The sequence below is a fragment of the Lathyrus oleraceus genome, chromosome 2, assembly GCF_024323335.1.
Source record: "Lathyrus oleraceus cultivar Zhongwan6 chromosome 2, CAAS_Psat_ZW6_1.0, whole genome shotgun sequence".
Lineage (NCBI taxonomy): Eukaryota > Viridiplantae > Streptophyta > Magnoliopsida > Fabales > Fabaceae > Lathyrus > Lathyrus oleraceus.
In genome coordinates this window covers 184,692,024-184,718,374 of record NC_066580.1, presented here as the reverse complement: position 1 = coordinate 184,718,374, position 26,351 = coordinate 184,692,024, and the positions used below count along the sequence as shown (strand labels likewise).

The following is a 26,351-nucleotide window of genomic DNA, read 5'->3' as shown; positions in this document are numbered from 1 at the left end:
TAAGAAGTTTTATGTTAGAGGGAAATGTGTGAAGTTTTCACCCTCAATTGTTAATGAGTATCTGGGAAGAAACAAGCCAGTAGGGTCTGAAAAAGGTCCCTCTATTGAGAAGATTGCCTAAGAAATCACTGTTAGACAAGTTAAGCAACAACCAAAGAAGGGGTTACTCTCTTCTGGATGCCTAAGTGTGAAGTATGCAATATTAAACAAGATATGTGCAGCAAATTGGGCGCCCACTAATCATAATTCTAGCATAGCTTTTGCCTTGGCCAAATTGATCTTCCTAATTAGAACCAAAGCAAAGCTGAATTTTGAAGAATATGTATTTAAGAAAACGATGAAGCATGTTGATTCTTTTCCAGTAAAGCTACTTATAGGTTTTCCATGTTTATTAACTAGAATAATTTTGAATTAACATCCTGAAGTTTTGCATCCTTAAGTAACTCCAAACAAAAAGGCTAGGCCACTAACCCTTGATAGGATGTTGTTTGTGGGGATACATGTCCCAAACATTGTGGTAAAGCATCAAGGTCAAACTGCTGATGGAAATTATTCTCAAGTGAAGAAGAAGAGTCAATCTTTGAAGACTAATGTCATCAAGCTAAAGTTGTTTTGAATTATTTTTGGCCTTTTGTATTTAGGCTTATTTTTGTGGTTCTGCAATAACTTTAACTTATGCTACTCTAGTTGGTACTCACGTGTGTTTATGGTTTTGATGCCACTAAGAATATATGAGTATCTTTTCTGCACCTGATGTTTGATACCCTATGATATGATTTATTTATTTCTGACATTTGCTAAATTATGGAAAAAATGAGGAGTAAGGATAGTAGTAGTGTGCTTGATGAGTAACCTAACTACTAATTATTTATGGAGCATTGTTTAGCTTGTATGTTGCAAGGTGTATGTATTATAGTATTGATGTGTGTTGATGTTGATATTTGCTCACATGCTGGAGCATCTGGCCTAACATATGATCCTTAATTATGGTTTCCTATATGAGCTGATTTATTTGTGGGTTATGAGTGAAATAACTTTGTGTAGTGGTGTGTTCTAGTGTGTGATGGCCTGATTGACTACTGACCACGGCTAACCTTGTTTGTGTGCATGCATGTTTGCTTGTGTGCCTGATTATATGCGAGCATTATGATTCTGTTTCAATTGTGTAGCAACCACATTTACTTCTGTTGTTGTTTGCTCTGAATATTCTTTGTTATGGTGTGCTTATGATGCTCAATTTGTGGTATTTTTTAAGATTTCCCCTTTGCATATCTTGTAAGTTTTGAAAGAGTTATTTTTCCAAAAATTTCTAAAGGGGTAGATTCTTGTTCCTTTTGGATTGACTGCATTATACAAAATAATATGGAGTGTACAAGATGTTTTGGTGAAGAGAGAAAACATTTGGGACATGATGTTCCGGCAGGTGTGGTACATCTAGCACCAACTGCAGTTCAAGCTTTGACACATTTTTTTGTAATTTTTTAGTGTGCTTCTGGATTCCTTTTTGATTGATTTATTGATATCTTTCAGCAACCTAATTAGTTAGATTTGTTTGATAATTTAATAAGCTAAAATTTAAATTATGGAGATTTAATTTTGAATTCAAATCAAATCAAATATTTTAGTGGAGATGTTTTGAAAAACCAATCTTAACACAATCTCCACCATATCTAGTGATTGAAATTCAAATACCCATTGAAGAAAAAATCCAACTATGGATTGCTATTTAAAGGGACTTATTCTAACATTGAAGACCACTAGCTTGATTGAAGATTCTTTGTGTTAGGGTTTTATTTAAGTCCATTGTTTATGTTGCTTGTACACCACACTAGCGCTTACATTCAGATCATAAGGAATATTATTGGTTTGTTTAGTTGAGTTGTAATTCAACATTCTTAAAGTTGTTTATTGAAGTTGATCACCAAGGTTAGGGGTTGAGAGAAAGTGAAATGGATTGTTATATCTAGGGGGAGTCATAAATAGAAAGTTATTGGGTAGTATTGGGAAGAGGATGTGAACAAGGTGTGTTCATGTAAGACTAAGTGTACTAACACTATTGATAATGAATTTCCTTTCTTGGGTTGAATGCCCTCTAGACGTAAGTGATATTGCATCGAACTGGGTTGCCAAATATTTTATGTTATTTATTGCTTTTCTACTTCATCATCTTGTATAAGTTAAACTGTCATAACTTGGTTGAACATATTGCCTCAGACATCGTGTCCAACATATTTCCCCAAGAACAAAATTTCAATTGGCATCAGAGCAAATACCATGTTCTGTTCTGTTCCACCATAAAATCATGAAACCAAACATCTATATAGATTGTTGAAAAACGGGAACGCTAACGCCATTCTAAATCTTAGTCATCATACCATTACATGTTCATTCAACGTCTTCACGAACAACCCCATAACTACTATAAACCATAACTACCTCTCCTTTCCCATCTTCGACCCTTTCTACCTTCTCGCTATTCCCATTTGTACTAAGAACCGGGTCCTTATCCCTCTCCTTAATCACCTTACTTACCACACCCTCATTAGTCACCACTTTAAGTTTTTCCTTTTCCTTTTCACTCATAACTGTTTCTTCCTTCACCCTTTCCAACTCCTTCTTCCTCTTAATCTCAGACACAACATCCCTTCTCCCATTCTCCCTAGAATATTTTCTTTCGTAATTCCACATACTGAAGATTATCACTAAAATTGGAACAATAGAAATAAACCATTGATGCTCGAGTAACACATTCTGCTCGACTCAAAACTCTATGTGTACGTGATCTTCCCCTACCAACATCATTCCTAAAATGATCAAACCGAAACCTATTTTGAATTGCCCCATCACGAAAGTCATCTTCCCTATAATTTTGTCAATTATAATTCTACCAATGGCATGTGAAACTTTCGTTCCTACTTCATCCATATCGTATAAAATAATTAATTGAGAATATTAAATTAAAATAAAATTATATATATATATATATATATATATATATATATATATATATATATATATATATATATATATATATATATATATATATATATATATATATATATATATTTGTTAGGAATAATAAAGAGATGATAGAATAATAGTATATAAATAAATAAATAAATAACAAAAGAAAAAAAAAAGTTAGAAGTGGTATTCCGAGAATTTCATTCCAAATAACAGAATTGACTGCGATGATTTGTTGGCTATTGATCCGCGCACCCACAAAAATAGCTGCTATTTTCTCGGACGAAACCCTGACAATTTCGTACTCATCACCACACCATAACCAAAAACCCTCACTCAAATACACACTCACCAACACTTTCTTTTTCCATCTCTCACCAAATAAACGATTTTTCATCATCACACTCAAATCAAATACTGCGCTACACAACACTACCCTCTTCTAACCGACCACTACCACTCCACTCTTTCTGTTCTATTCTCTCTCTTATTTGTTACTATTTTTTTTTCTTTCTCTCAATCACCTCTTTGGAATCATCAATGAACAATACAACTGATCAATGGTTCATGATGAAAAACAACAACTCTGATCCTCCTATTACCACTGTTCCATTGCTCCAACAACACCAACAACATCAATCTTCTCGAATGTCTATTATGCATCCATCTTCTTCTCCTTCAAATGGGTTTACTTCATGGGGTAATGAGGTCATCAACAACAATAACAACAACACCTGGACTATGAATCATCATCGTGATCATGAATATGATCATGATTATCATCGTTTGTCTCTTAATCTTTCTGCTATCACCCTTTCCGATGAAGATCATCATCAACAATCTAACAACAACATCACCATCAACAGCAATGTTGCAAGAATCCGAGGTAGTAATATTGTTGACGCAAACTCAAACATCAACATTCCTGGTTTTTGGGAAACTCATGCATACAACAACAACAACATTGTTGAAGATGAAACAGTGACAGCAACACACCCAACAAACAACAACCCACGTTATCAAAACATGGCTAGTCCAAAATCACTTTTTGGGATTTCATCACCTTCACAAGGTTTACTCTCTGATATCAAATGGGGTATGCAAAAAGGTAACACCTTTGCTGGAGTATCTCAAATGGGTTCTTCTATTGATCTTGGAAATGGAATCGGAAACACTGTTTCTTATGGCCATTGCTATGGACAGGGTAGAGGTAGGGTTGTTCCCGTTCAGCTGCAAAACTCATCTTATAACAACTCTTATGAACAACAACAGCGCCTTGTGTATCCTTCACCAACAAGGTCTTCTTTTGCAACGGAAAATAATTTTCCTACAAATCCTATCATGTACAACAACGCTCCTGCATCACCACTATATTATCATCAGCTTCCTCAATCTCTTTATCCTACTACACCTATTGAGGAACCACTGGCTTTTAAATGTGATAATAGTTTCATTCTTCAAGAGAATGACATGAAAAGAGACCGGAATCCATTCTTGGGTGGTGCTACTGCTGCTTCTAAGTATTCATACTCACAAGGGGGTTTGGGAGTGATTCCTCAAATTTCTCATCACTTTCCTGTTAGAACTGGGTTCGTAACTGATGATGATGTGCAACGACATCATACTCTACAGAGCTACATGATTCATACGGCAAAGGATCAGAATGGTGGTCGTCAACTGCAGAAGCTGGTTGAGGAAGGGTCGGTTGACGATAAGGAAATTGTGTTTAATAATGTTATTGATAACATTGTTGACCTTATGATGGATCCTTTTGGGAACTATCTTGTTCAGAAGTTGCTGGAGTTTTGTAGGGAAGATCAAAGGTTGCAGATTGTTCATATGCTGACTAAGGATCCTGGTCAGCTAGTCAGAACATCCTTAAACACACATGGGTAATTTAGCATTGTTGGTTTTACCTAACATTTTTGAAATTTTAAGATTTTGATTCATTGAGTTAATGATATTGTAAATATTTCAGGACAAGAGTGGTTCAGGTGCTGATTTCTACTATCAAATCAAGGAGGCAAATTGCATTGGTGAGGGCAGCAATTCAACCTGCTTTTCTTGAGCTGGTTAAGGATCTGAATGGAAATCATGTTATACAACGTTGTTTGACATGCTTTAGTGTTCAAGATAATGAGGTATACCACTTTTTTAAAACATGTGTTACTTTTAGTTTAATGTGGACCACAACTAGTGGTTCTTTTATGTTTATTAATTGAATAATTAGCATCTATCTATATGGAAATTCATTATTGATATTATCATAGTTCTTTCAATTTTCTGAGTTTCACTCTTTTGTTCTCTCCAATATGATCCATACGGCTGTTTCTGTGATTGGCATATATATTTTAAAGCATATGTCTTGCGGCATTCTCTTCATAGTTTGAAGAACATATATTGGTGAAGCTATTCTAATTTTTTCACTCTGTTTGACTAGAATTTTTGTATATTTCATTGAAATTAATTTGAAAGTTTGTTGATTTTTCGTTTTCCTCTATGATATATGGCAGTTTATCTTTGATGCTGCAACAAAATTCTGTCTTGATGTTGCTACTCATCAACATGGCTGCTGTGTGCTTCAACGGTGCATTGATTATTCAAAGGGAAAGAGTCAAGAAAGACTTGTCAAGGAAATCTGCAAACATGGCTTGGATCTGGCTCAAGACCCATATGGGTAACTCTAGTTTCTTATTTTCATCTATATATGTGTGGTTTCATAACAATCGTGAGTTGATTGATCCAGTGGTGATTCTGGACTCAGTAGAGAAAACTACGGTTCAATTTCCCGCAACTGCGATTCGGAGTGGGCTGGAATCACTTGATGCCAGAACTTACCTCCGAACTGGATTAGTCGGTCCAGTAGACCGGATACTAGTGGTGAAAACCAAAAAGTGTATGATGTTTTCAAAAGCAATATTAGAGAGCTTATAGATAAAAGCTCAACCAAACGTAGCTTAATAGTTATGCATATCTCAAATTGATACTGTAAATTTCTATGCTAGCTCATCAAGATAACACATTGAATCATTGTTTTTCAGAAACTATGTTGTTCAGTACATTATCCAGATGCAGATTCCAAGTGCTATAGCCAAGTTTACTGCTCAATTCAGAGGACACTATGCAGTCCTCTCTGCTCAAAAATTCAGCAGCCATGTAGTTGAAAAGTGCCTCAAATATATTCCAGAGACTAGAGCAAGGATTGTCCAAGAATTGTTGTCTATTACTCGCTTCGAGACTCTGCTTCAAGACCCGTTTGGAAACTATGTCCTTCAGTGCGCCCTTGACAATACCAAGGTATAAATTTTAGGGGATCACACACACACACAATGAGTGTTTTAGTCATTTATAAATTGTCCTAATTGTTTTGACTCTTGATGCAGGGCTCCTTGTTTATATCTTTGGTTGATGCAGTCAAAGCGCACAAAAACTTGCGCACCAGCCCGTATTGCAAGAGGACCTTCTCAAAAATCCAGATGAAGAAGTGATGTCAGTACTCAAGACATGTTTTGTTGTTGTTGTTTCTTATCAGTTTTCTCCTAGTCGCATCCAATTAGTTTTCTATGTGTAACTTAGCTAGTGAATCTAGCGGAACAAAAAAAACTTACCTATTAGCCTACTACTACTAGTATTTGTTGTTGTGTATGTGTCTTTAGACTCCGAGCTTCCAATAACGGGAGAACATTGTGGTGTTCATCAGGAACTTGCCTCTCATTTTTCCGTTGGAGCCGGAGTCTGAAAGAATGTGCTTAGTTTTTTCTAGTGCTTATTATGGTTATGTAATATTGAGCTGTTACCCTGTGGATGTGTTATGTGTGTGATGCATCCATGATGGTATTGTTATGAAGTATTGTTATGAAGCTTTGTAGAGTGTGTACATTTTCCTGGATGTTGCTTTAGGAAAAAACAGTTTGTTCCAAGACTGGGGATAATGTACTTTTTGAATTCTAGTTAATAAAATTAGGAGATTTTATGACTTTTTGTTTGTGTGGTATAATGATGTTTATTGGTTTATTTTAAAGTCTAATAATATTATGGCTTAATAATAGAAGTTGTATAGAGAAAGTATTGATGCTAGTAGTTATGAATCAGAAACATGAACTCATTTTAATTGATTGGGGCGGCTCTCTTAGTTCTCTCTCTTTAACTTCTCTCATACGCCAAATAAGAGATACTCTCTTCTCTACTTCTCTCTTCTTTATTTCTCTAAAAACAAACATATTGTATGTGTAAAGTTAGCATCAATGATAAATTGTATGTGTAAAGTTAGCATCAATGATAAAATCAATAAAGTAGGAGATAAAAGGATTTTTACAAGTATGAAATCAATGATACTCCTGTCTGACTAATGGTCTATTTATAAAATAAAATTGTTTTAATTTTATGATTTTTTATTTTTAGTTTCTAAATAATATTTCCTCCGTCCGGGCCCACAATGAGTGATTCATCAATTTTTAATATATAAAAATTAACTATTATCAAAATTATATTTTACCTTTGATTAAGGAGAATATGACTTGCATAATCAACAATGGTATTGTTTATGAGAATAATTTCCAGTAGAAATTCTATGATCGTTTCAAAAATTTGTGTTCCTTGATGATACGACTCTTAAATCTATTGATATTAAAATAGTTTCATATGTTAATGGTGTTTTGCATGAGTTAAACAATATCATATGTTTTTGGATTACTACAATGATGCCAATAACAATGGTGATATTGCAATTGTTCTTACACATGCAATGATAAAGGATTGTCAAGATTTTATATGTCTGGTTTTTTTCTGCATATATTTGAATACATCAATCATGACACTGATACAATAATGTTGTTTAACGTTTATAGTTTCAAACAAATGGAGTGGTTCTAAATTGCTGATTAATGAAGATATTTCATATATTAAAGAATTTTTGTTTAAGTAATAAATATCTAACTTAGATCTATTTCATAATATTATCTTTTATTTGTGAAATTTCATATATATCATTAAATTATGTTAAATGTTATAGGTTACCTATAAACGAACAGACTGAGAAGTCGACTCAATCATCAAGATCTTTGTTTAATTGGTCTGGTGCATCATAGTATATACCTCGATTGAGAAGTTTGTTCATAAGGCCAAATGCATCCTTAACTCAGTTATGCATGGTCAAACAAGTATATTATACATTGTGTATTCTAATAGAAGTAAGTTTAAATTATATTATTATGTTCTAAATACGTCTGATGTTTTTGGATTGTATTTAGGAGACGCTTTGTGTTATTGTAGTAACTACGTTGAAGTTTGATGTATCAAAATATGGTTGGTTCTATTATGCATGTGGAGAAGATGTCAAACAAGTTATACCAAGGTTTCATTTTTTAAAGACATTTTAATCTCTTTACTATATTTGTATCTTATGTTTTGTTAGTTATTTCACCCGATAATATTATTTGTTTGATATAAAAGATACAAAGTAGAGATGTACGTTACTATGGTGATTCAAAGTTTCGATTTGTATTTTGGGATGTTGATTGTGCTGAAATTATTGGAAAAATGGCTAATAATATGCATAAGTCAATGTTAGAGGTGTAAATTTACTACGTCATATTCATTTTTAATGATATATGGGTATTTGTTTTGCTGAATATTTTAGCGTTCCATTACTAGGATGGAGAAGATGAACTTATGGTTTATCCTAATGAACTTTATTTGCTTTTGAGTAAAAAGATAGCTTTTAGAGTTAAGGTTCTGCCAAATTTTAGCCAAGCTTCAGTTTGTAAGCTTTCTATGGATAAAAAATTTGTCAAAAAAAATGAAACTGATTACATAACTAATGAGGTTTAAGTTTATTGTAGTTATTTACATGAAATATTAATCTAAGTCAAATTCAAAATCTTACCTAATATTGATGTCAAACTGGAATAGTCAGGCTTAGACTCAATTTGTGACTATGAATGCAAGCTAGAAAAATATCGACAATTTTACGGTAATTATAAAACATGCAATTTTGAGTGTGTGGTAACTTTCTCATTTTCTGAATACATTTTAATCTATTTTGAAGCAATTGTTGTCTGCGTGTGGAGAAAATAGTCCAGATTCGAACTGTGTAGCTACTCCAACTAAGGATGTGTCCATTTCTCAGTATGTTAAAGATGTTGATTATGAAGTTTTTGGAGCTACGCAATTTTCAGGGACCAAACTTTTGAAGAAAGTAAAGATTGAATCAAATGCTTAATTTAATTTTGGGTCAGAAAGATAAATGTTTGTGTTTTCTATCCTTCTTGAACAAGGATGTTAATTGTAGCAAGTATTAAAAAACATGTTATATTTGGTATTTTTATAATTATTATGGAATATTTTAAGATGGTTTTCTTTCACACATTTAATATGTGTTAGTTTTTATGGTTTGAAGGCATGGTTTATCAAGTGCCACCATTCTTATCAACCTTGGAAATGTAGTGATTCAATAATAGGTTAGAAGTCAAAAACTTATTTAACATAACTGATTACCTACCAACCTCGTTTGATAACCTTTATTAATAAAAATAATGTATACCTAAATTATTGTTTCACGATTAGACACAAAAGAAATTATCGGGTCAAGTCGCGTACTAGGTCGCTCTCTTTAAGACGTTTCATAGCACTGCCCAAAGTTATGCAAAACAGTCGAACTATTGCACCACTTCTAGGATAAAATAGTTCAGTTCTATATTGTACGATTACTACTTACACGGAATGATACAAAGACCGTTCGAATATGGTATAAATACCATTCATAGTACCTAGTATAACAACCAGTCATAATAATTTCTCAAACCAAGAGAAACTCAAAAAATTCTCCAAAGAGAATTCAAAAATTAATACTTGTAATTTCCCAACTCATACGAGGATAAATTAATATAATTCTCTAAAGAGAATTCAAGAAAATACTCGGAAAATTCAACGAGTAGAAAGAAAGGGGGAGAAGTTGGCGCTTCGACAATTCGAAAGACACGGAGTTATGAGAATGAGGAAGAAAAAACTCAAAATAAGTTTTTGGTGTATTTTGGAATGAAACGAGGATTTTTCTTATATAATAAAGTGAGGAAGGAAATATATCTCACCTAAGCAATGTGGGACTAAGGAATTTTTTTAACTAACATACAATGTGGGACTTGACTTAAGGGACTTTTACAAATTCATCTTCCTATATTTAAATATTGAAATAATTTTTCAATATAAATCTTCATGTGCATTACAATTTATATATCTAACTTTAAAATATCCATTTATATTACATAACATCCATGTATATTTCATAATGTCCATGTAATATATATGCAACTGCATCTAAGTATGTATGTTTCATATATTAACAACTTAAAATGTATTGTTCCATATTTACTAAGATTTAGTATTGTAGACAACAAAATTAGTTTTTTTTTAAATTGAGTAATTTTTCACTATGTTATTAATTTAATTTCCTATTTTTCTCAAATAATAATACTTTAAAATAAAACTCATATTAGAAAATTTTCAATTGATGCAAACTACCATACTATTGGATCCTATTTTCTACATCTACATTAAGCATAATTTAAAACAAATACAATCTCAAAAAATAATTATTTGGTTGGAACCTCAAGAGCCATAAGTTAATATTAAGCCATTGCAATCATTATGCAACCATTGTCATGTTTTGTTTCTATGCGTGAAATTAATTATTATTCATTCCTAATGAAGAATAATGATTACTTGTAGCATGCTTAACTACATATATGATGCTTTGAGGTTGTTTTAATTTCACATGTCATTGTTAGCATTAATGAATGACTCTACAGTTTATGTATCATGTGGAAATGATTGTAATTACTTAATTGACACTTTATTAGACTGACTAATTTGTAAGGGATTTTTTAAATATTGTGCAATATTAATGTCTTACCACCAAATTTCCATGCCTTAACACACACACATGTGTGTGTAATGTATATAGACTTTGATTTGCTTTTGGATTTTCATGGTACAATAGGATTAAACTTTTGTAGTATAATTATGAAAAACTATTTTTGATTAGCCAATGGATATATAGATAAGGTGGATGAACATTATCACTTCAATAATATTCTTAAGAAGAAAAGAGCAAGATTAGCTAGATTGCATAGAAAGAGTATATTGGATCAGAAGAGAGCAAAGAGATTGAAGTCAATGCACAAAGAAAATTCTTCACCTTCTGATATAATTCCTGATAAAGAAGTATCGTGTATAAGATTTCCACTATCAGAAATTTCTCCAAACATTCCAAGTCACAACAAATGTATAACAAGTTTTGTTCAACACAATCTGCTTAACTCAGTCTTAAACATCTTGCCAAGTACGACTGTTAATATCATATCAAAAAGGGTATCACGCGAGAACATCAGTAAACTAGGAGTCAATTTAAAAAGAATATTCAATATTGTATTTTGTAATGTAGCTTCAACATCTTCAAATAGTCCCCAATTACCAAATTCGCAAATCAACGAACTTTTTGAAGATGATAGTGCAGACGATCATATGAAGGGTGATAATGAAGGTATATAACTATTTACCCAGTATGTAACCTTATATTTTAAGCACATAAATATTTATAGTCAAGATAAAAAAAATTGTTTTAGAAGGAAACAATAGGATACATTTTCGATTATGGATGAGGAAAACGACTATGATTAGAATGAAGATATGCAAACTAATGGTATTTTTATAAAACTAAGTTGCTATTGAAAATGCACATTTATAAATCCCCGCGTACTGATGTTACATCCTTCTTTGATTTTTAAATTTAGGAGAGTATTATAATATATGAGATCCAATCATTTGATGTCAGTATTATGGTGCAAATATGTGGTATCAAGAGAGGAAATACAAATTTCGGGATGCAACTAATCCTAAATTTTCCATGTGATGTGGGGAAGGAAAGATTCAAATTCCTTTGTTAAAAACACCACCTCAAGTTTTACAGGAGATGTTGTTTCACCAGAACTCAAATGAATCAAAACAATTCCAACAACAAATTCGTAGTTACAACATGATATTTGCATTTACGTCTCCTGGTGCTAAAATGGACAATCAATTTAACAATGGTAGAGGACCTCCCAATTTTCATATTCAAGGTCAATTATGTCATTGGATAGGAAGCATGTTACCGATGCCCGGTCAAAATCCATTCTTTGCACAACTGTATGAAATTCAAAATAGAGTGAATGGAATCAGGTTTGTTTTTTTTATGGAAATCTAATTATAAATATTCAGTTTGCATATGTATCAATTTACACAGACCTGTTCATTTTAATGTAGGACAAGAAATAAAGTTGATGTTAACATTGAGAAAACTCTCTGAGATGTTATATGAACATAATGTCCATGCTCAATATTTTTGAATGGCGAGGGATAAACTGTGTGAAGGAAATGTTTCTGACCTAAAACTTTGTCTAATTTATGAGAGAAGTACTAATGGAAGGATATACAATCACCCAACTGTGTCTGAAGTAGTTGCTCTTATTGTTGGAGATGTTGATACTGCATAAAAGATATAGATTTTAATGAAGAAACAATATGGTGAACTTCAAAGAATAGATGAGTATCATATATCTTATTTAGGATATCAGTATCCATTACGTTTCCCTTATCAGGGCCGGCCTTTCACAGGCGCAACAGGCTCTATGGAACTGGGCCCCAAAATTTTGGGGGCCTATTTTTTTTTTTTTTAAATCTAATTAATATGAAAAAATTTAAAATATATATTATTTTTCCTCATTCCAAACGCAACCTAAAACCGAAAAGACGCCAAGGAAAATGAAACGTCGGCATTAAAGAAACCCAAAACAAAGTTGTTTATATACATCACATAATAAACCAAAAACAAAACAATATTAGAAAGAAAAAAACAAAACAATATTAGAAAGAAAAAAACAAAACGGCGACGGTGAGAGTGTGAGACGACGGCAGTGCAGTTTAATCGGTAAGTTTGTTCAAATCAAAGTAGTTTATCTTCATGTTTTGAAAGAAAAAAAATATAAAATTAAAGAAAGAACATACATAGATAGAAACTTGTATGTGTTTCTTGGTTTATGATTCTTTCTCCCATGGCTCTATTGTGTTTTTTTTCTCCTAAAATTCTAAAATTGGTTGAGTTAATTTTACTGTAAAAAGAAAAGAAGAAATGGGTTAAGTTAGGTTTCAAAGAAGAAAGAAGAAAAGAATAGAGATGGAGAAATGAATAGAGAATAGTGAGTGCCGAGTAGTAGCTGTCAAATAAATGGTATAAGTAGAATAATGAGTTATGAGATTATTTTGTATTTTTTTATTACTTTATACTTTTGAGTTTTGATTAGTTCATATTAAAAACTAATTGAAAAGTAGAAAGGTTGCAAGTTGTCAAAGAAGTGTGATAGAAAGATTGCAAGCTGTCAAAGAAGTGCTTTTTATATTGTTGTGTCAAGAGTATGTCATTTCTATGTGTGTGACTCATTCAATTATCTCAATAGACAATAGTTTATGATAGAATCTAAAATTTAGAATTAATTGTAATAGAAAATATCAACAACAGTAAGATAAAATTAAAAATAATTAATTTTGGAGCATTTTATTTTCTGTATATTTCATAGTAGTGTTAGTAAAAATAGTGATAATATAATTAAAGTATTATTAATAATCCCATTTTATGATGATTACAAACATGTTTTTTTTTCTGGTACTATTTTTGCTTGCACTAATTAATAATTTATTGTAGGAACTTAATTTAACAACGAGGCTACAAATAGATCGATTGCTAGTAAATATTGCAGAGTTGATCATTGGCGGACACAAGACATTGTGAGATATTCCAGGTTTTTTTTTACTATGCCTCCTATTATGCCTCCTAAGAATAGAAAGTATGAATGTGGAAATGATAAACGTAAGAAAAGGAAAAAAATTGAAGAGTTAATTCAATCTCAAGCAGGAGCTCTTGATAAATTTTTGATAAAAGAACCACAAGTTCCAAATGAAAGTCATTATGTTGATAATACTAATGTTGAAATTCTTGATAGTGTGCCCATTGAAAATGATAATGTTGATAGTGTGCCTATTGAAAATGATAATGCTGATAGTGTACCTATCGATGATGAAACATAATGAGCAATCTGACATTGACGGGAATGAATTTTTTGAGGAATTAAAGTTACTAAGACAAATGTTGCCTGAAGAAATCATAAGACCTACTGATATATTATTATTTTCAAAAGGCTTGGATTGTTTTCCTAATACAGTTATTGCATATAGAATTTTGTTGACTATTCCTGTGACAGTTGCTTCTGCAGAAAGAAGCTTTTCAAAATTAAAGTTGTTAAAGACTTACTTGCGGTCTACCATGTCACAAGAAAGACTTAACGGATTGGCGTTGATAGCAGTTGAAAATGATCTTTTGGAGACAGTAAAATATGAGGATTTGGTTGATGAATTTGCTTCAAAAAGTGTTAGGAGGAAGGCTCTTTTTAAGTAGTTAGAAACTTTATATTGTATAAAAAGATATTATTAGTTTAAACAATACTTTGAATTTTTAGTGTATTTTTTTATTATTAAATTATATATATATATTTTAGATTTAGGCCTATTTATTAAATTAAAACAGGGCCTCCAGATTGATTGGGCCGGCCCTGTCCCTTATGGTGAAGATGGTTATAGACCTAATGTGAGACATCATGATAAAAGTTCTAACAATCGCCATATTATAGACTCAACACATTTAGAAGGGGGCAATGGAGATGTACGATGGGAACAAGAAACAAAAAGAACTCGACTTACCATAAGAGAATGGTTTGCCTTTAGGATTCAATCCGGAACAAATGAAGCACAAATAATTTTGAGATCAAGAAGGCTCTACCAATATTTTTTGTGGAGGTGTTTACCATGATGGAATCAAAAAGGCTTAGATGAATCAGAAAGAATCAATCAAAACTTAGAGTTGGCAATTATCACTATCTGACTGATGCTAGATCAAATAGCCATACACAAGGAAGAGGGATGAGCTACCTTCGTCATATATTGGTAGTCGTAGATACATGGATCAATTATACTTTGACGGAATGGCAATCTACAGTTATGTTGGATTTCCCGATCTGTTCATCACATTCACATGTAACCCAAATTGGCCTGAAATGCAACGTGTACTTGGTTCTATTAATCTAAAAGCAGCTGATCATCCAGACCTCATTTCAAGAGTATTTAAAATGAAATTTAATGAGTTATTGTCCGATCTGACAAAGAAGAGTGTAATGGGGAAAGTTCTTGCATGTAAGTAAATTAACATTGGCTAAACAAATATTATTATTATTATTATTCAAATATAATTTAGTTAGTTTCATATTAATGTACAATAACTAATATGTATATTGCCGGTTAAACTTTTGTGAAAATATGTATATCATTGAGTTTCAAAAGAGAGGGTTACCCCATGCTCATATTTTAATTTTCCTTCATCCATCAAATAAATATCCAACACCAAATGATATTGATCATATCATTTTAGCTGAAATATCAAACAAAGATACTCATGAAGAGTTATATAACTTGGTGTCGCTTTGCGAAAAATACCCGAGCGCATCGCACGCTCGAAATACAATAGAGTCGCCGCCGAACTTTATTTATTCCAAAGGAAAGGGAAAATATCAATAAAACTCAAAGTTAAAAGAAAAGGGGTAAGGAAGTCAGTTATGTAAGGGGAAGGTATTAGCATCCCTCACATCTGTTGTTCTTAACGGGAACCATTTTGATTGCTCTTTGCGCATATAGGTATTATTATCTAAAGATTACTTGTGATTATTTAAAGTTACTTGTGATTGTTTTTAATTAACAGAAAATAAGTTTATTAATTAATGTGCTCACCAAGGATTCAAACCTTTGTGCCTAAGTATTCTCATAGTGCAATGAGAAAATCAGAGCTTCATAGTTCATGGTAGAAAACTACGAATTTATTGATTGTTTTTAGGAAACAGTGTTATAATCGTATCCTATAAGTGTTTCGCCGTTAGATGATTCTGATTCTCTTTTAGATGCTATAAGCTTTTAGTATGACTACTAAGGAACAAATTATAATAGTTATTTTATGAAAAGAAATAAATTGTTTAAAAGGTTTATGGTTGAATTGAATTGAGAAGCGTTTGTGAATGTAGTTAGAAAAAAATTGTGAAATGGTGAAGGTGTTGTTTGGACCAAGAGTGTATTGTTTGAACCCATAAAGTGGTGTCTCTGAACCAAAGAGTGTGGCATTTAACTAATAAATTGTGATTAGACAATGAAGAATTGTAGAGTTTTTCCTAAATCCGAGGATTAAGATCTACAAGAAAGGGGGTTTGCCTAAGCACTGAGTCTGACAAGGAAAATATGCAAGAGGTGGATTCCTAAGCATGTGACTAATAAGGAAAGCATCCAAGAGATGAGGGTTTGCCTAAGCATTGGGTCTGATAAGGCAAACATGCATGAAGGGGTTTATCTAAGCATGTGACTAATAAGGAAAACATGCATGAAATGGACTGTCTAAGCATGGGACTAACAAGACAGACATGCATGAGAAGGGTTTGTCTAAGCATTGGGTCTGACAAGACAAACATAAAGGAAAATGGGGTCTTCCTAAGCATGGTACTAACAAGGCAGACATGCATGAGAATGAGGGGTTTGATAAGCATGAGGCTAATAAGGCAAACATGCATGAAGGGGCTCGCCTAAGCATGAGACTAACAAAGCAAGCATGTGTGAGAAGAGTTTTAACCATAAGAAAGTGATTAACCCAAAGAGAGGAGGCTATGGTTTAGAGATGGGTATTTTAACCATGAGAAGGCGATTAACCCATGAAGGAGGTTACTAACCAAGAGAAGGTGATTAACATCACGAGTGTATGAGTATTCAAAGAGAATTGTGTTTTGTCCAAAGAAAAAGGTGTTTTTGATGTTGATTGTTGAAGTGTTGTCTGCGGATTTGAAGGTTGAAATTTATTTGATTTGAATTACACTAAAGTCTATGAATAGAGTCAAGTACTTTGAATAGATGAGGCATATGTCTCGTATTTGAAGATACTCAGAATAAGGGAAGGAATGATCCATCTGATTCTTCTCTATTGCTTAAGACTCGTGGCGCACAATTCGCATCATAATTAAAAGGTGTTTCAAGGAAGAGTCTTTTTGTTTGTTTTTAAAATGATGAGGCAATGTGTTCTTGAATGGATGAAGCTCAACATGACAATGTCTTGATGTCTTCCTATCTCCGGGGTCTTGATTATGAATCTTGAGTTGACTTGATGGATCAAGTATGTGCAAGTGTGAAGTTCTAATTCAATCAAGTGATCAAGAGACTTATGATCACTTAACTGAATATGGATCCTAAGGGGAGCATACATGTTGTTCATGAAAAACCTAAGACAAGTCTAATTCACAAATATAATTAATTGATAAAAATGAACTTGATCAACTAATCATCCGAGAAGGATTCATGCAAAGAGTCACACAATAAACATATGAAATTAAAAGAAACAATGGCATTAAAGATTGAAACTAATAGTGCTTAAGCCCTAATATCTAATGTATACCTCTAATTAAAATCAAAACTAACAATTAAATCCAATAATCCTAACATAATTAAAATATAACTAAAAGAAATACATGTTTTTTTAATGTGCATTTTTATGTATTCAATGTGTGACCAAAATATTAAAAATGAAAAGCAATATTTAAATAAATAAAACACTCTTCTCTGCCGGGGGTGTATTGTAAAGAATGCACGTGTAATTAGAAAAGGCGATGGGCCTATATAGCTAAGAGGCACATGGTTGTCTCCTCGTGTTTGGATTCAGAGAGGGATGTGTAAGTAATATTTGAGGTGCCAACCAGCAAAGTCCTTTGTGATTAGACTTTGAGGGACCAACACGCTTGAGGGAAAAGGGTGGAAGGCATCATAAACATTTCACTTCATTTTTTTCTCACTTCAACCACACTCATCTCCCTCTCTCACCTCGTCCCTCACCGAAAATTTCTCTATCACGTCGGAGGTGGCGAAGCAACCCAAAAACGACCAAAATTACCACCAATCAACTTTTTTTCTCATCCTCTAATCAACTCTCCCCATAAAACTACCTAAATCTTACTTAATAGTCCTATCCTCCACTAAAACCCCCAAGAACCCTAATTCTATGAACAAATTAAATGATTGTGATCAACAATCTTGAGCCAAAACCTTGAGGTTATTGTTTTGCAACTTAAAGGCTACAAAGAGGTAACAAATTTAAAGTAGAAAAAGGAAGAATCAAGGAAACTATCTTACTTGCAGAGCAGAGACTTACCCTGGGGGAGTTTGAAGCTGCTTGAATCATTGGTGTTCTTGTTCTTCCTTCTTTTTCTTCTTCAGAATCTCAATCTGTAGGAATCTGAAATTGTTGTGTTGTTATTGCTGATGGGTGGAAAGTAGAGTGTGTGCAGAGTGTAGAGGAGTGAGGCTGAGCTCAGTTGAAGCAAACTTCAATGTGAAGTTTTCTCAATAATGGAAGATTCTTGAGCATTCAGTATTGGTGAGGGAGAATAGAGATTGAATTTGCAGAGGGTGATTTCATATTGGATTTGCAGAGTGAGTGGTTGAAGATCGTTATAGAGGAGAATGTAGTTTATATAGATGAATTGAAACCAACCGAATTCGGGAGCTAGGGAAATTCAGTTAGGAGTTAGGTCAGGTGTTATGGTTAATTGAGTTCATGAGCAAAGTTGGTTATGAGATTAATAGTGTTGGTTGACAGTTAGTTTAGTTTGAAGTTTGACAGTTAGGAATGTTTAGAGAGAACGACTAGCTTTAATCGGTTAGAAGTTAAGAGCTTATGTTGAACTGTTAATAGAATGTTAGTGAGTTGAGTTAGGGAAAATTAGTTAGCTAATTCCAGAATTACGTGTTAGTTGAAGTGAATTGTGATAGTGAGTTATGTTAGGGTTGTTAGGGTTATTATGGAATTAGTTAGTAGGAATTGTTATAGAATTTATTTTGAATTGGTTTGTGTATGTTAGTTAGGAGATGTTGGATTGTTTAATGTGGAATTAAATATATGAGTTAATGAACTGTTATGGTAATTGGTTAGTGTTAATGAATGTTAGTTGCTTATTATGTTAACATCAGTTAGAAGTTTGAACTATTATGATGTTAGAACTTTGGAATTTGATAGTTAGTGGTTTTTATTAACTGTTAGTGGATGTTAGGTTAGTTATGGAATTGAGTTGAACTGTATTAGAAATTAGGATTTGGTTGGTTGGAAATGGTTAGTGTGTTAGTTAAAATCAATTTAGGTTAAAAATAGTTAGGATTTTAGTTGTCAATTGATTAGAGATGTTGGTAGAATCACAAAGGGAAATGCTAGTTGAGTTGATGTTAGGAGAGTTAGAAGTCAGTTTGAAGTTACTTGATTAGAAGTTAGTTGAATTGATTAATTGAACCCTTTATAAAAAACAGTTAGTATGTTTTAGGCTAGAAATAATTGGTATCAGTTTGCATAAGAAAATTTAGAAATTGAAGGTTGGTGTTGCATTGCATGTGTATGTGTTAGGCATGCTGAATGTGTAGTATGTATGTGTGTGCATTGAACGTCATGGGTTTGACTTGTATTTGTGCAAGTGTGAAATGTTTGTTGAGATGTATCATGGCCTAACATGCTTGAGTATATGCTGACAATTCTTATTGTTGCAGGGTTGATTGTTAGGCTTGATATGAAGCATGGTTCATGTAGGTTTGGCATGGCATAATGCATATGAAGTATCTTGAGGATGATGAAAAAGTAAGATTAGGAGTCAATTTGACTTTAGGTTTAATTTAGCTTGCATTTGAATTTTCATTTTTTAGACTCAATTGTATAAATGCTGAAAGTTAGATCTTACTTTCAGTAGTAAAAATTGAGTTGTACCAGAATTTTGATTTCAGTGAGAAGTTAGTTACAATTTTCTCTCTTCTCTCTCTTCATCTTCGTATTCTTCCTCTTGTGCACCAACAATTGGTATCTATAGCTATGGTTCAAATCCATGGGAAACACCACGGGAAACATGATGATTGAACGGTGAGGTGTGTGTGATTGATTTCGTTTCTTAATTTCACGTTGAATTTACAATCGAAATCGTAACAGAGTCATATTTCTTGATTCTGCGAGATTGGTAAACATGAGTGTTTGGTGAGATCTGGCTGAGTTTCTTCACAAGATCGAAGATGAACGATGAAAATGGTAGCTTGAATACAAAGCTTCCAGTCTTTGATGGAAGGAATTAGAATCGATGGATGGTTCAGACCCGTGTGTTGTTTGATGCTCAAGATTTTCTTGATCACGCCAATGAAGGTTATGAAACAGATGCAATTGAGGCACAAAGGAACACATACAAAGAGTTGAGAAAGAAAGATCAAAAAGCTCTATTCTACATTCATCAGTGTGTGGATGTGAATGTGCTTGAGAAGATCGTTGATTCGTCGACGATGAAGGTTGCGTGGGACATATTAGTATGTTTCTATGGAGGTGATGCATCAGTGAAGAAGGTGAAGCTTCAATCTCTACATAAGCAGTACGAGAATCTCAACATGAAGAACAATGAGAAGATAACATATTATATCTCTAGAGTGATTCTGATCATAAATAAGATGAAATCTTGTGGAGAGACTCTTTCTAAACAAGTAATCATTGAAAAGGTATTGATATCTCTTACTCCTCAGTTTGATTACATTGTTGTAGAAATTGAACATTTTAAGGATCTAAGCACCATGATAATTAAAGAGCTACAAAGAAGTCTAGAGGCACAAGAGTTACATCTGAATGAGGCACTACTACAAAAAATGCTTTTAACATTAGGCTTGAAATTCATTTTACCTCGGCTGCAGTAGCGAGGTAAGGAAGGGCATCATGAAAAGTTGTCACTTATCACCTCAGTGATTTAAAAGCCCAGGGGTAATGTTATATGCACATGGGTTTGAACCCCGGTAGCAGCACTTCTATTATTTTCAAAACTAGCATATCTTATATCTCGGTTTATCTTGAAAACCGAGGGGTAAGATTATTTCTTTTTTTAAAAAAATATTATTACATTGTTTACCCAAAATATTACATTGTTTACATAGAATATTAAAATTAAAATCAAATTCCCTAAAGATATAGATAAAAATCAAATTCCCTAGAGATCTTGATAAAAATTAAATTCCCTGAAGATCTAGACTTTAGATCTTTAAATTATTGAATCTTGGGGAAGATCAAATGTTAGGTGCAAGATTATTCTCTACTGATCTCGCATGCATTTAATTCTGAAGCAAAACAAAATAAGGGTTAGATGAATAAAATCAATATTCAAATATATGATTTTGTGCTCAAATAAATTTTTAAGAAAACAAACCTTAAACACAAGTAATTTTTTACTCTTGCAATCCATCTTAGGCTATATTTGGATAATATAAAACTAACGAAGCGGAGCAGAATAGAACGGAATGGAGCGGAGTGGAGCGGAACGGAACATAAACTCCATTCCACTGTTTGGATATTTTATAACGGAGCGGAACTAATATTCCATTCCATTGTTTGGAAATTGGACGGAGCGGAAAGGTATTATAATTTTTTATTCCATTTATACCCTTAAACACTTAACACTTAAAATAATACATATAATGATAAAAAAAATCTATTCCACTGCAATATTGATAGATCCAACATTCACGCAATAAAATAATACATATAATCATAAAAATATCAACTTATTATTTAAAAAAGAAAAGAAATATATTATCATAAATTTGAAATATATATACTTAATAAACAAAATACTTAACAAGTGTATAAGTTTTTCACACCATACTTAATAAACAAAATCAAGTCTTGCTAAAATTAAAAGATAAATATATGTCTATTGAAGATAATGATATCAAGTCTTGCTAGAACAAAAGACAAATATAAGTTCATTATAGATAATGACTCTCTTATTTAAGTATTTTACAGAACCTCTCAAAATGCATAAAATAAATTACGTTAAATTTCATTCGTTAAAGATAAAAAAAAATACATAAAAGTGATAAATTACGTTTAATTATTAAGAATATTTATGGAAAATCAACAATTTATATTACTAATAATTATTTTCTATACAACACAAATCCTATTTTTATAGCACTAAGAATCCAATTTTTATTGCAGGTATGTTACTTTATGCTACGAAAATGTTATAGCACCACAAATTCAATTTTTATAGCACTGCAGATATAATTTTGTTTGCAAATTCAATTTTTGTAGTAGGTGTTATATAGCTCTGCAAGTCCAATTTTAAAAGGTACTAACTAGCATTATAAAACATGAAGAAAAGCAACATATGAACAGTAATGGTAGAAAAAGACATGTAACAATAGAAAAAAGCAACAAGAAGCGTACAAGAGTACCATACCTAATTTCTAAAAATTGAAATACTCATGAACATGAAAATAAATAAATAGAACATATTTATAAATAGGTGAAAAAAATAAGAAGAAACATGACATACCTTGTTAGGGTAGAAGAAGAAGCAGGTCTAGAAAGGAGAAGAGTTACAGTGAATGAATAGAAAAATGTCACGTGAAATGAAGAATGAAGAATATGAACGGTTAATAAAATTAAAAATTTTGAGGACAAAATTGTAATTGTGTTATTAATTGATTCCATTCCATTGGATACACTCCAATTTGGGGGAAATGAAAAATGGGTTAAAAAAGTGGTATTGGATGAAATTGGTTCCATCACACTCCATTTCATTCCTTTCATTTTTTGCAAAACCAAACAATGGAATATAACTCCACTCCATTCCATTCCATCCGTTTCCATCAATCCAAACAGACCCTTAGAGAACTTTCTCAAGCATCTTTATGTTTCAAGCACTTCATGTTCCATACATATTAGATTTTCAATATTCAGCATCCTTTAATTATGGATGTACCTTAGGTTTCAAGCGTATCACTAATGGAATATTCTTGAGAATTGATAAACATTAAATGGACGATAAAGATTTGTTTAAAGGAGTTGAATATAGTAAAACAAACGCTTAACTATCTCATCGATCACGAAGAAAACCGAGGTGAATAAGTTGTTTTTTTAAAATTACATTGTTTACATATAATATTAAGAATACATTGTAAAATATGTTTCCCAATGATTTTTTTATTTTATTTTCCAGATCCAGGTCCCATGCAAGATGCTAGAGATCTGTTTCCTAATGAGATTTTTTGTTTTCTGCGCTTGCAATCTATCCCAGAGATCTGTAGTAGCAACTCATGATCAAATGGAGGATGGTGAATATCTCTTCCAACAGATATTCATTAAAATTCTTTCAACAAATCTCTAGGGTAAAATGATGTTTGATGAATATCTCTTTGGGAAGGCTACATATAAGTTAGTCTTAGGGTAAAATTTGTTTAACGAGTGTTTTTATAGTAATATAAATTATTGAACACCTCGGCTTTATTATAAAATCGAGGTGAATAATTATATTTTTTAAAATTACATTGTTTAAATGAAATATTAAAATACATTTTTTTACAAAAAAACTTCGGTGATATACAAATTTTGTTGCATACCCTTTAAAATAAATTATTTTGAAATAAGACTGATTTTATGCACTTGTAATTTATCAACTTAGTACTCTTTAAAGATTGAGCTCCCTTATTTAACTAAGGGTTATTCCAAAAATACAAAAACGACAACATCAACACCATTATGTGAGATAGATTGCAAGGGAAAAAATGTTATGTTCAAGATAGAAGAACATTGAAGAGTTTTTCTGTCTTGCAATCCATCCCAAAGAATGATGCTTGCGAGTTTGGGGCCGCTTCATATTAGTAAGGATTATGATAAAACTTGTTTAACGAGTGTTTTTATAGTAAAATCTTATTATTTTATGCGTCGGTTAAATAGAAAATCGAAGGGTTAGAACATTTTGTTTACACTTATAAACAAATTAAATTATAAACTACGATAGCTGGGAATTGAAACTTGTACTGAGCTATTTTTTCACCTCGGTGTTTTAAAAATACGAGGGAATATATGGTTTTTTATTTTGTTAAATAATAAAAAGTAGCGTGCCTTGGCTTTATACCTCGGTTTTCTATTGTTCAAGGTGAAAGCTTTGTCATAAAAAGCGTTATTTGTTGTAGTGAGAGAACCTCTGAAAGAAAGGTAGAGCAGGCTCTGAAAGTGTCTTCTGGTAAGAAGAATCAAAAGTTGTTTTGGTTTGAGGCTAAGAAGAGGCATAATGGTTATCAGATGTCAGGAGTCTCTAATTTTGATGAGAAAAAGAATCATAAGGGAAAGGAAAAGCTTGACAAGAAGAAGGTTCAATGTTACTGTTGTAAGAAGTTTGATCACTTTACTCTGATTGTTGGTCTAACAAGGAAAGGAAATCAAAAGAAGCAAACATATCCAGAGGAGAATCTGATGATGAGCATGTGCTATTGATGGTTTCTAAGTCTGGTGGTGGATATTTGTTAGACTAGTGGTATATGGACATTGGTTGCTCAAATAACCTAATTAGAAACAAATAGTGACTGAATAATTTTGACTCTAGAAAGAGGACAAAAATCATATGTGTTGATGATAAGTATCTGAATACTGAAGGAATGGGAAATGTCAAGGTTAGAGTGAAGAATGCAAACCTGTTCTGATCAAGGATGTTTGGTATGTTCCTTGTATGAAAAGCAATATGATGAGTGTAAGTCAACTAATTGAGAAAGGTTTCTCAGTTACTATGAAGGACAATCTCTTGAAGTTGTATGATTCTGATAAGAAGATGATTATGCAGTATGAACAGGGAAGCAACAGAACACTCAAGGTGAATATGGAGACAGTTGAAACTAAATGCCTTAATTCAGAAGGTGCTAAAGGTGACAGTGATTTGTGGCACAAGAGATTGGGGCATCTGGACTTCAGAAGCTTAGGGCATCTGATTTCTAAGAAGTTGGTATATGGCATAGCTAAGACTATGAATCCTAATAAGTCACGTGAGATATGCATGAAAGTTAAGCAAGCTAGATTTCCATTTGCATCAAAAGTAGCTCAAATAGCAAAACATGCCTTAGGAGTAACGCATTATGATGTGTGTGTACCATTTGAAGTACCTACACTTTGAGGAATTAAGTAATTTGTGCTATTTGTGGATGAGTTCAAAAGAATAACATGGGTAGTGTCGTAGCGCGGAAAATACCCGAGCGTAAGGAACGCTCAAAATATAAACAAAATAGAGTCGCCACCTAAATTTATTTATTCCTAAAGAGGGAAAGGGGAAATATCGATAAAACCCAAAAAAACAAAAAGAAGTGGTTTTTGCAAACAAATCAGGTTCGAGAGTCGGTTATGCAAGGGGAAGGTATTAACACCCCTCACATCCATCGTACTCGATGGAAATTATTTAGTTAGTTTTGTGTTAGAGTGTTAGCATGATATTACTTTGTGATTTTCTACTTATCAAATGAGGAAAGTGAAAGAAAGAAAGGAAAGACATTTTTTTATTAAATAGGTGTTTTTTTAACATTTATGTGCCTGACCAAATTTATCAATCCTACTTCTACGTATCTCCAGGTGCTATAGAGAACTCAAGGCTATGTAGTTCTGCTAAAAGAGAACTACTGGATTGATTGCTTTTAGAGAGTGATGCTTAGATCGCATTTGAGCGGTTAAACCTTTACTTGTTGCTCACTCTTGAAGGATGAAGTCTTTATTTATTTCATGTAGAAATGGATGTAGTATACTCGTTTTTGAAAATGTTTTCGGGTTTGCACAAGGGTGGAAAACAAATTTGATTGGTTGAGTTTCTTTTAAGTGAAGACATGCATCCAAGCAAGGAGCTCTATTGCAGTACTCGAATGCCCGAAAAGGAAGATGCCTAAGCCCAATCACCCTCTTTTTTATCCAAAAGTTTACTTATGAAAATTGTGTGGTGAATTAGGTCAAAGTTCATTAACGGAAAATGATTATTTAGACATGGAGCTCTACTACAGTGTCCAAATAATCAGGAAAGAGAAGGTCGATACCCAATCAATATTTTTCTTCTATAAGAGAAGTGACTAATTCTGGTAATTATTGTGTTTTAATATGAAAGATGAATGTTCGAACATGGAGCTCTACAGTAGTATCCTAACATTCGAAAAAGAGAAAGTCTAAACCTAATCAGTTTCTTCCATTTTTATTGTGAAAAGTTTAAAAAATAGGGGGAACGACTTGACATTGGATCAAGTGTCAGAAGTTGATTTATAAAAAGAATTTGGATGTGGTGGGGGTTATGCTTGACTTTGCATTTAATTTGGATTTGATTTGGGAAAAAGACTCGACGATGGATCGAGTGTTTTTGTTCTTTTCTGAAAGTGGTTGATTTTAAATCTTGAGTTAACAATCAACTAATACA

General features: G+C 32.6%; 1 protein-coding gene and 2 long non-coding RNA genes across 3 annotated transcripts; 2 read left to right on the top strand and 1 right to left on the bottom strand.

Moving 5' to 3' along the window:
* The first annotated feature begins 3,225 nt into the window (after positions 1-3,225).
* On the top strand, positions 3,226-6,942 carry LOC127118782 (putative pumilio homolog 8, chloroplastic). Its single transcript, XM_051049038.1, has 5 exons — positions 3,226-4,856; positions 4,943-5,105; positions 5,478-5,641; positions 6,006-6,261; positions 6,348-6,942. The coding sequence occupies exons 1-5, from the start codon at positions 3,505-3,507 to the stop codon at positions 6,450-6,452; spliced, it is 2,040 nt and encodes a 679-aa protein (XP_050904995.1). The 5' UTR covers positions 3,226-3,504; the 3' UTR covers positions 6,453-6,942.
* Positions 6,943-9,455: 2,513 nt separating this feature from the next.
* LOC127118784 (uncharacterized) lies at positions 9,456-19,912 on the bottom strand. The gene is made up of 3 exons (XR_007802345.1): positions 18,278-19,912; positions 12,247-12,486; positions 9,456-12,145 (listed from the first exon to the last, which is right to left on the bottom strand). It is a non-coding gene; the product is annotated as an uncharacterized LOC127118784 (long non-coding RNA).
* Positions 17,791-19,916, top strand: LOC127118783 (uncharacterized). The gene is made up of 2 exons (XR_007802343.1): positions 17,791-18,309; positions 19,660-19,916. It is a non-coding gene; the product is annotated as an uncharacterized LOC127118783 (long non-coding RNA).
* The last annotated feature ends 6,435 nt before the right edge of the window (positions 19,917-26,351 follow it).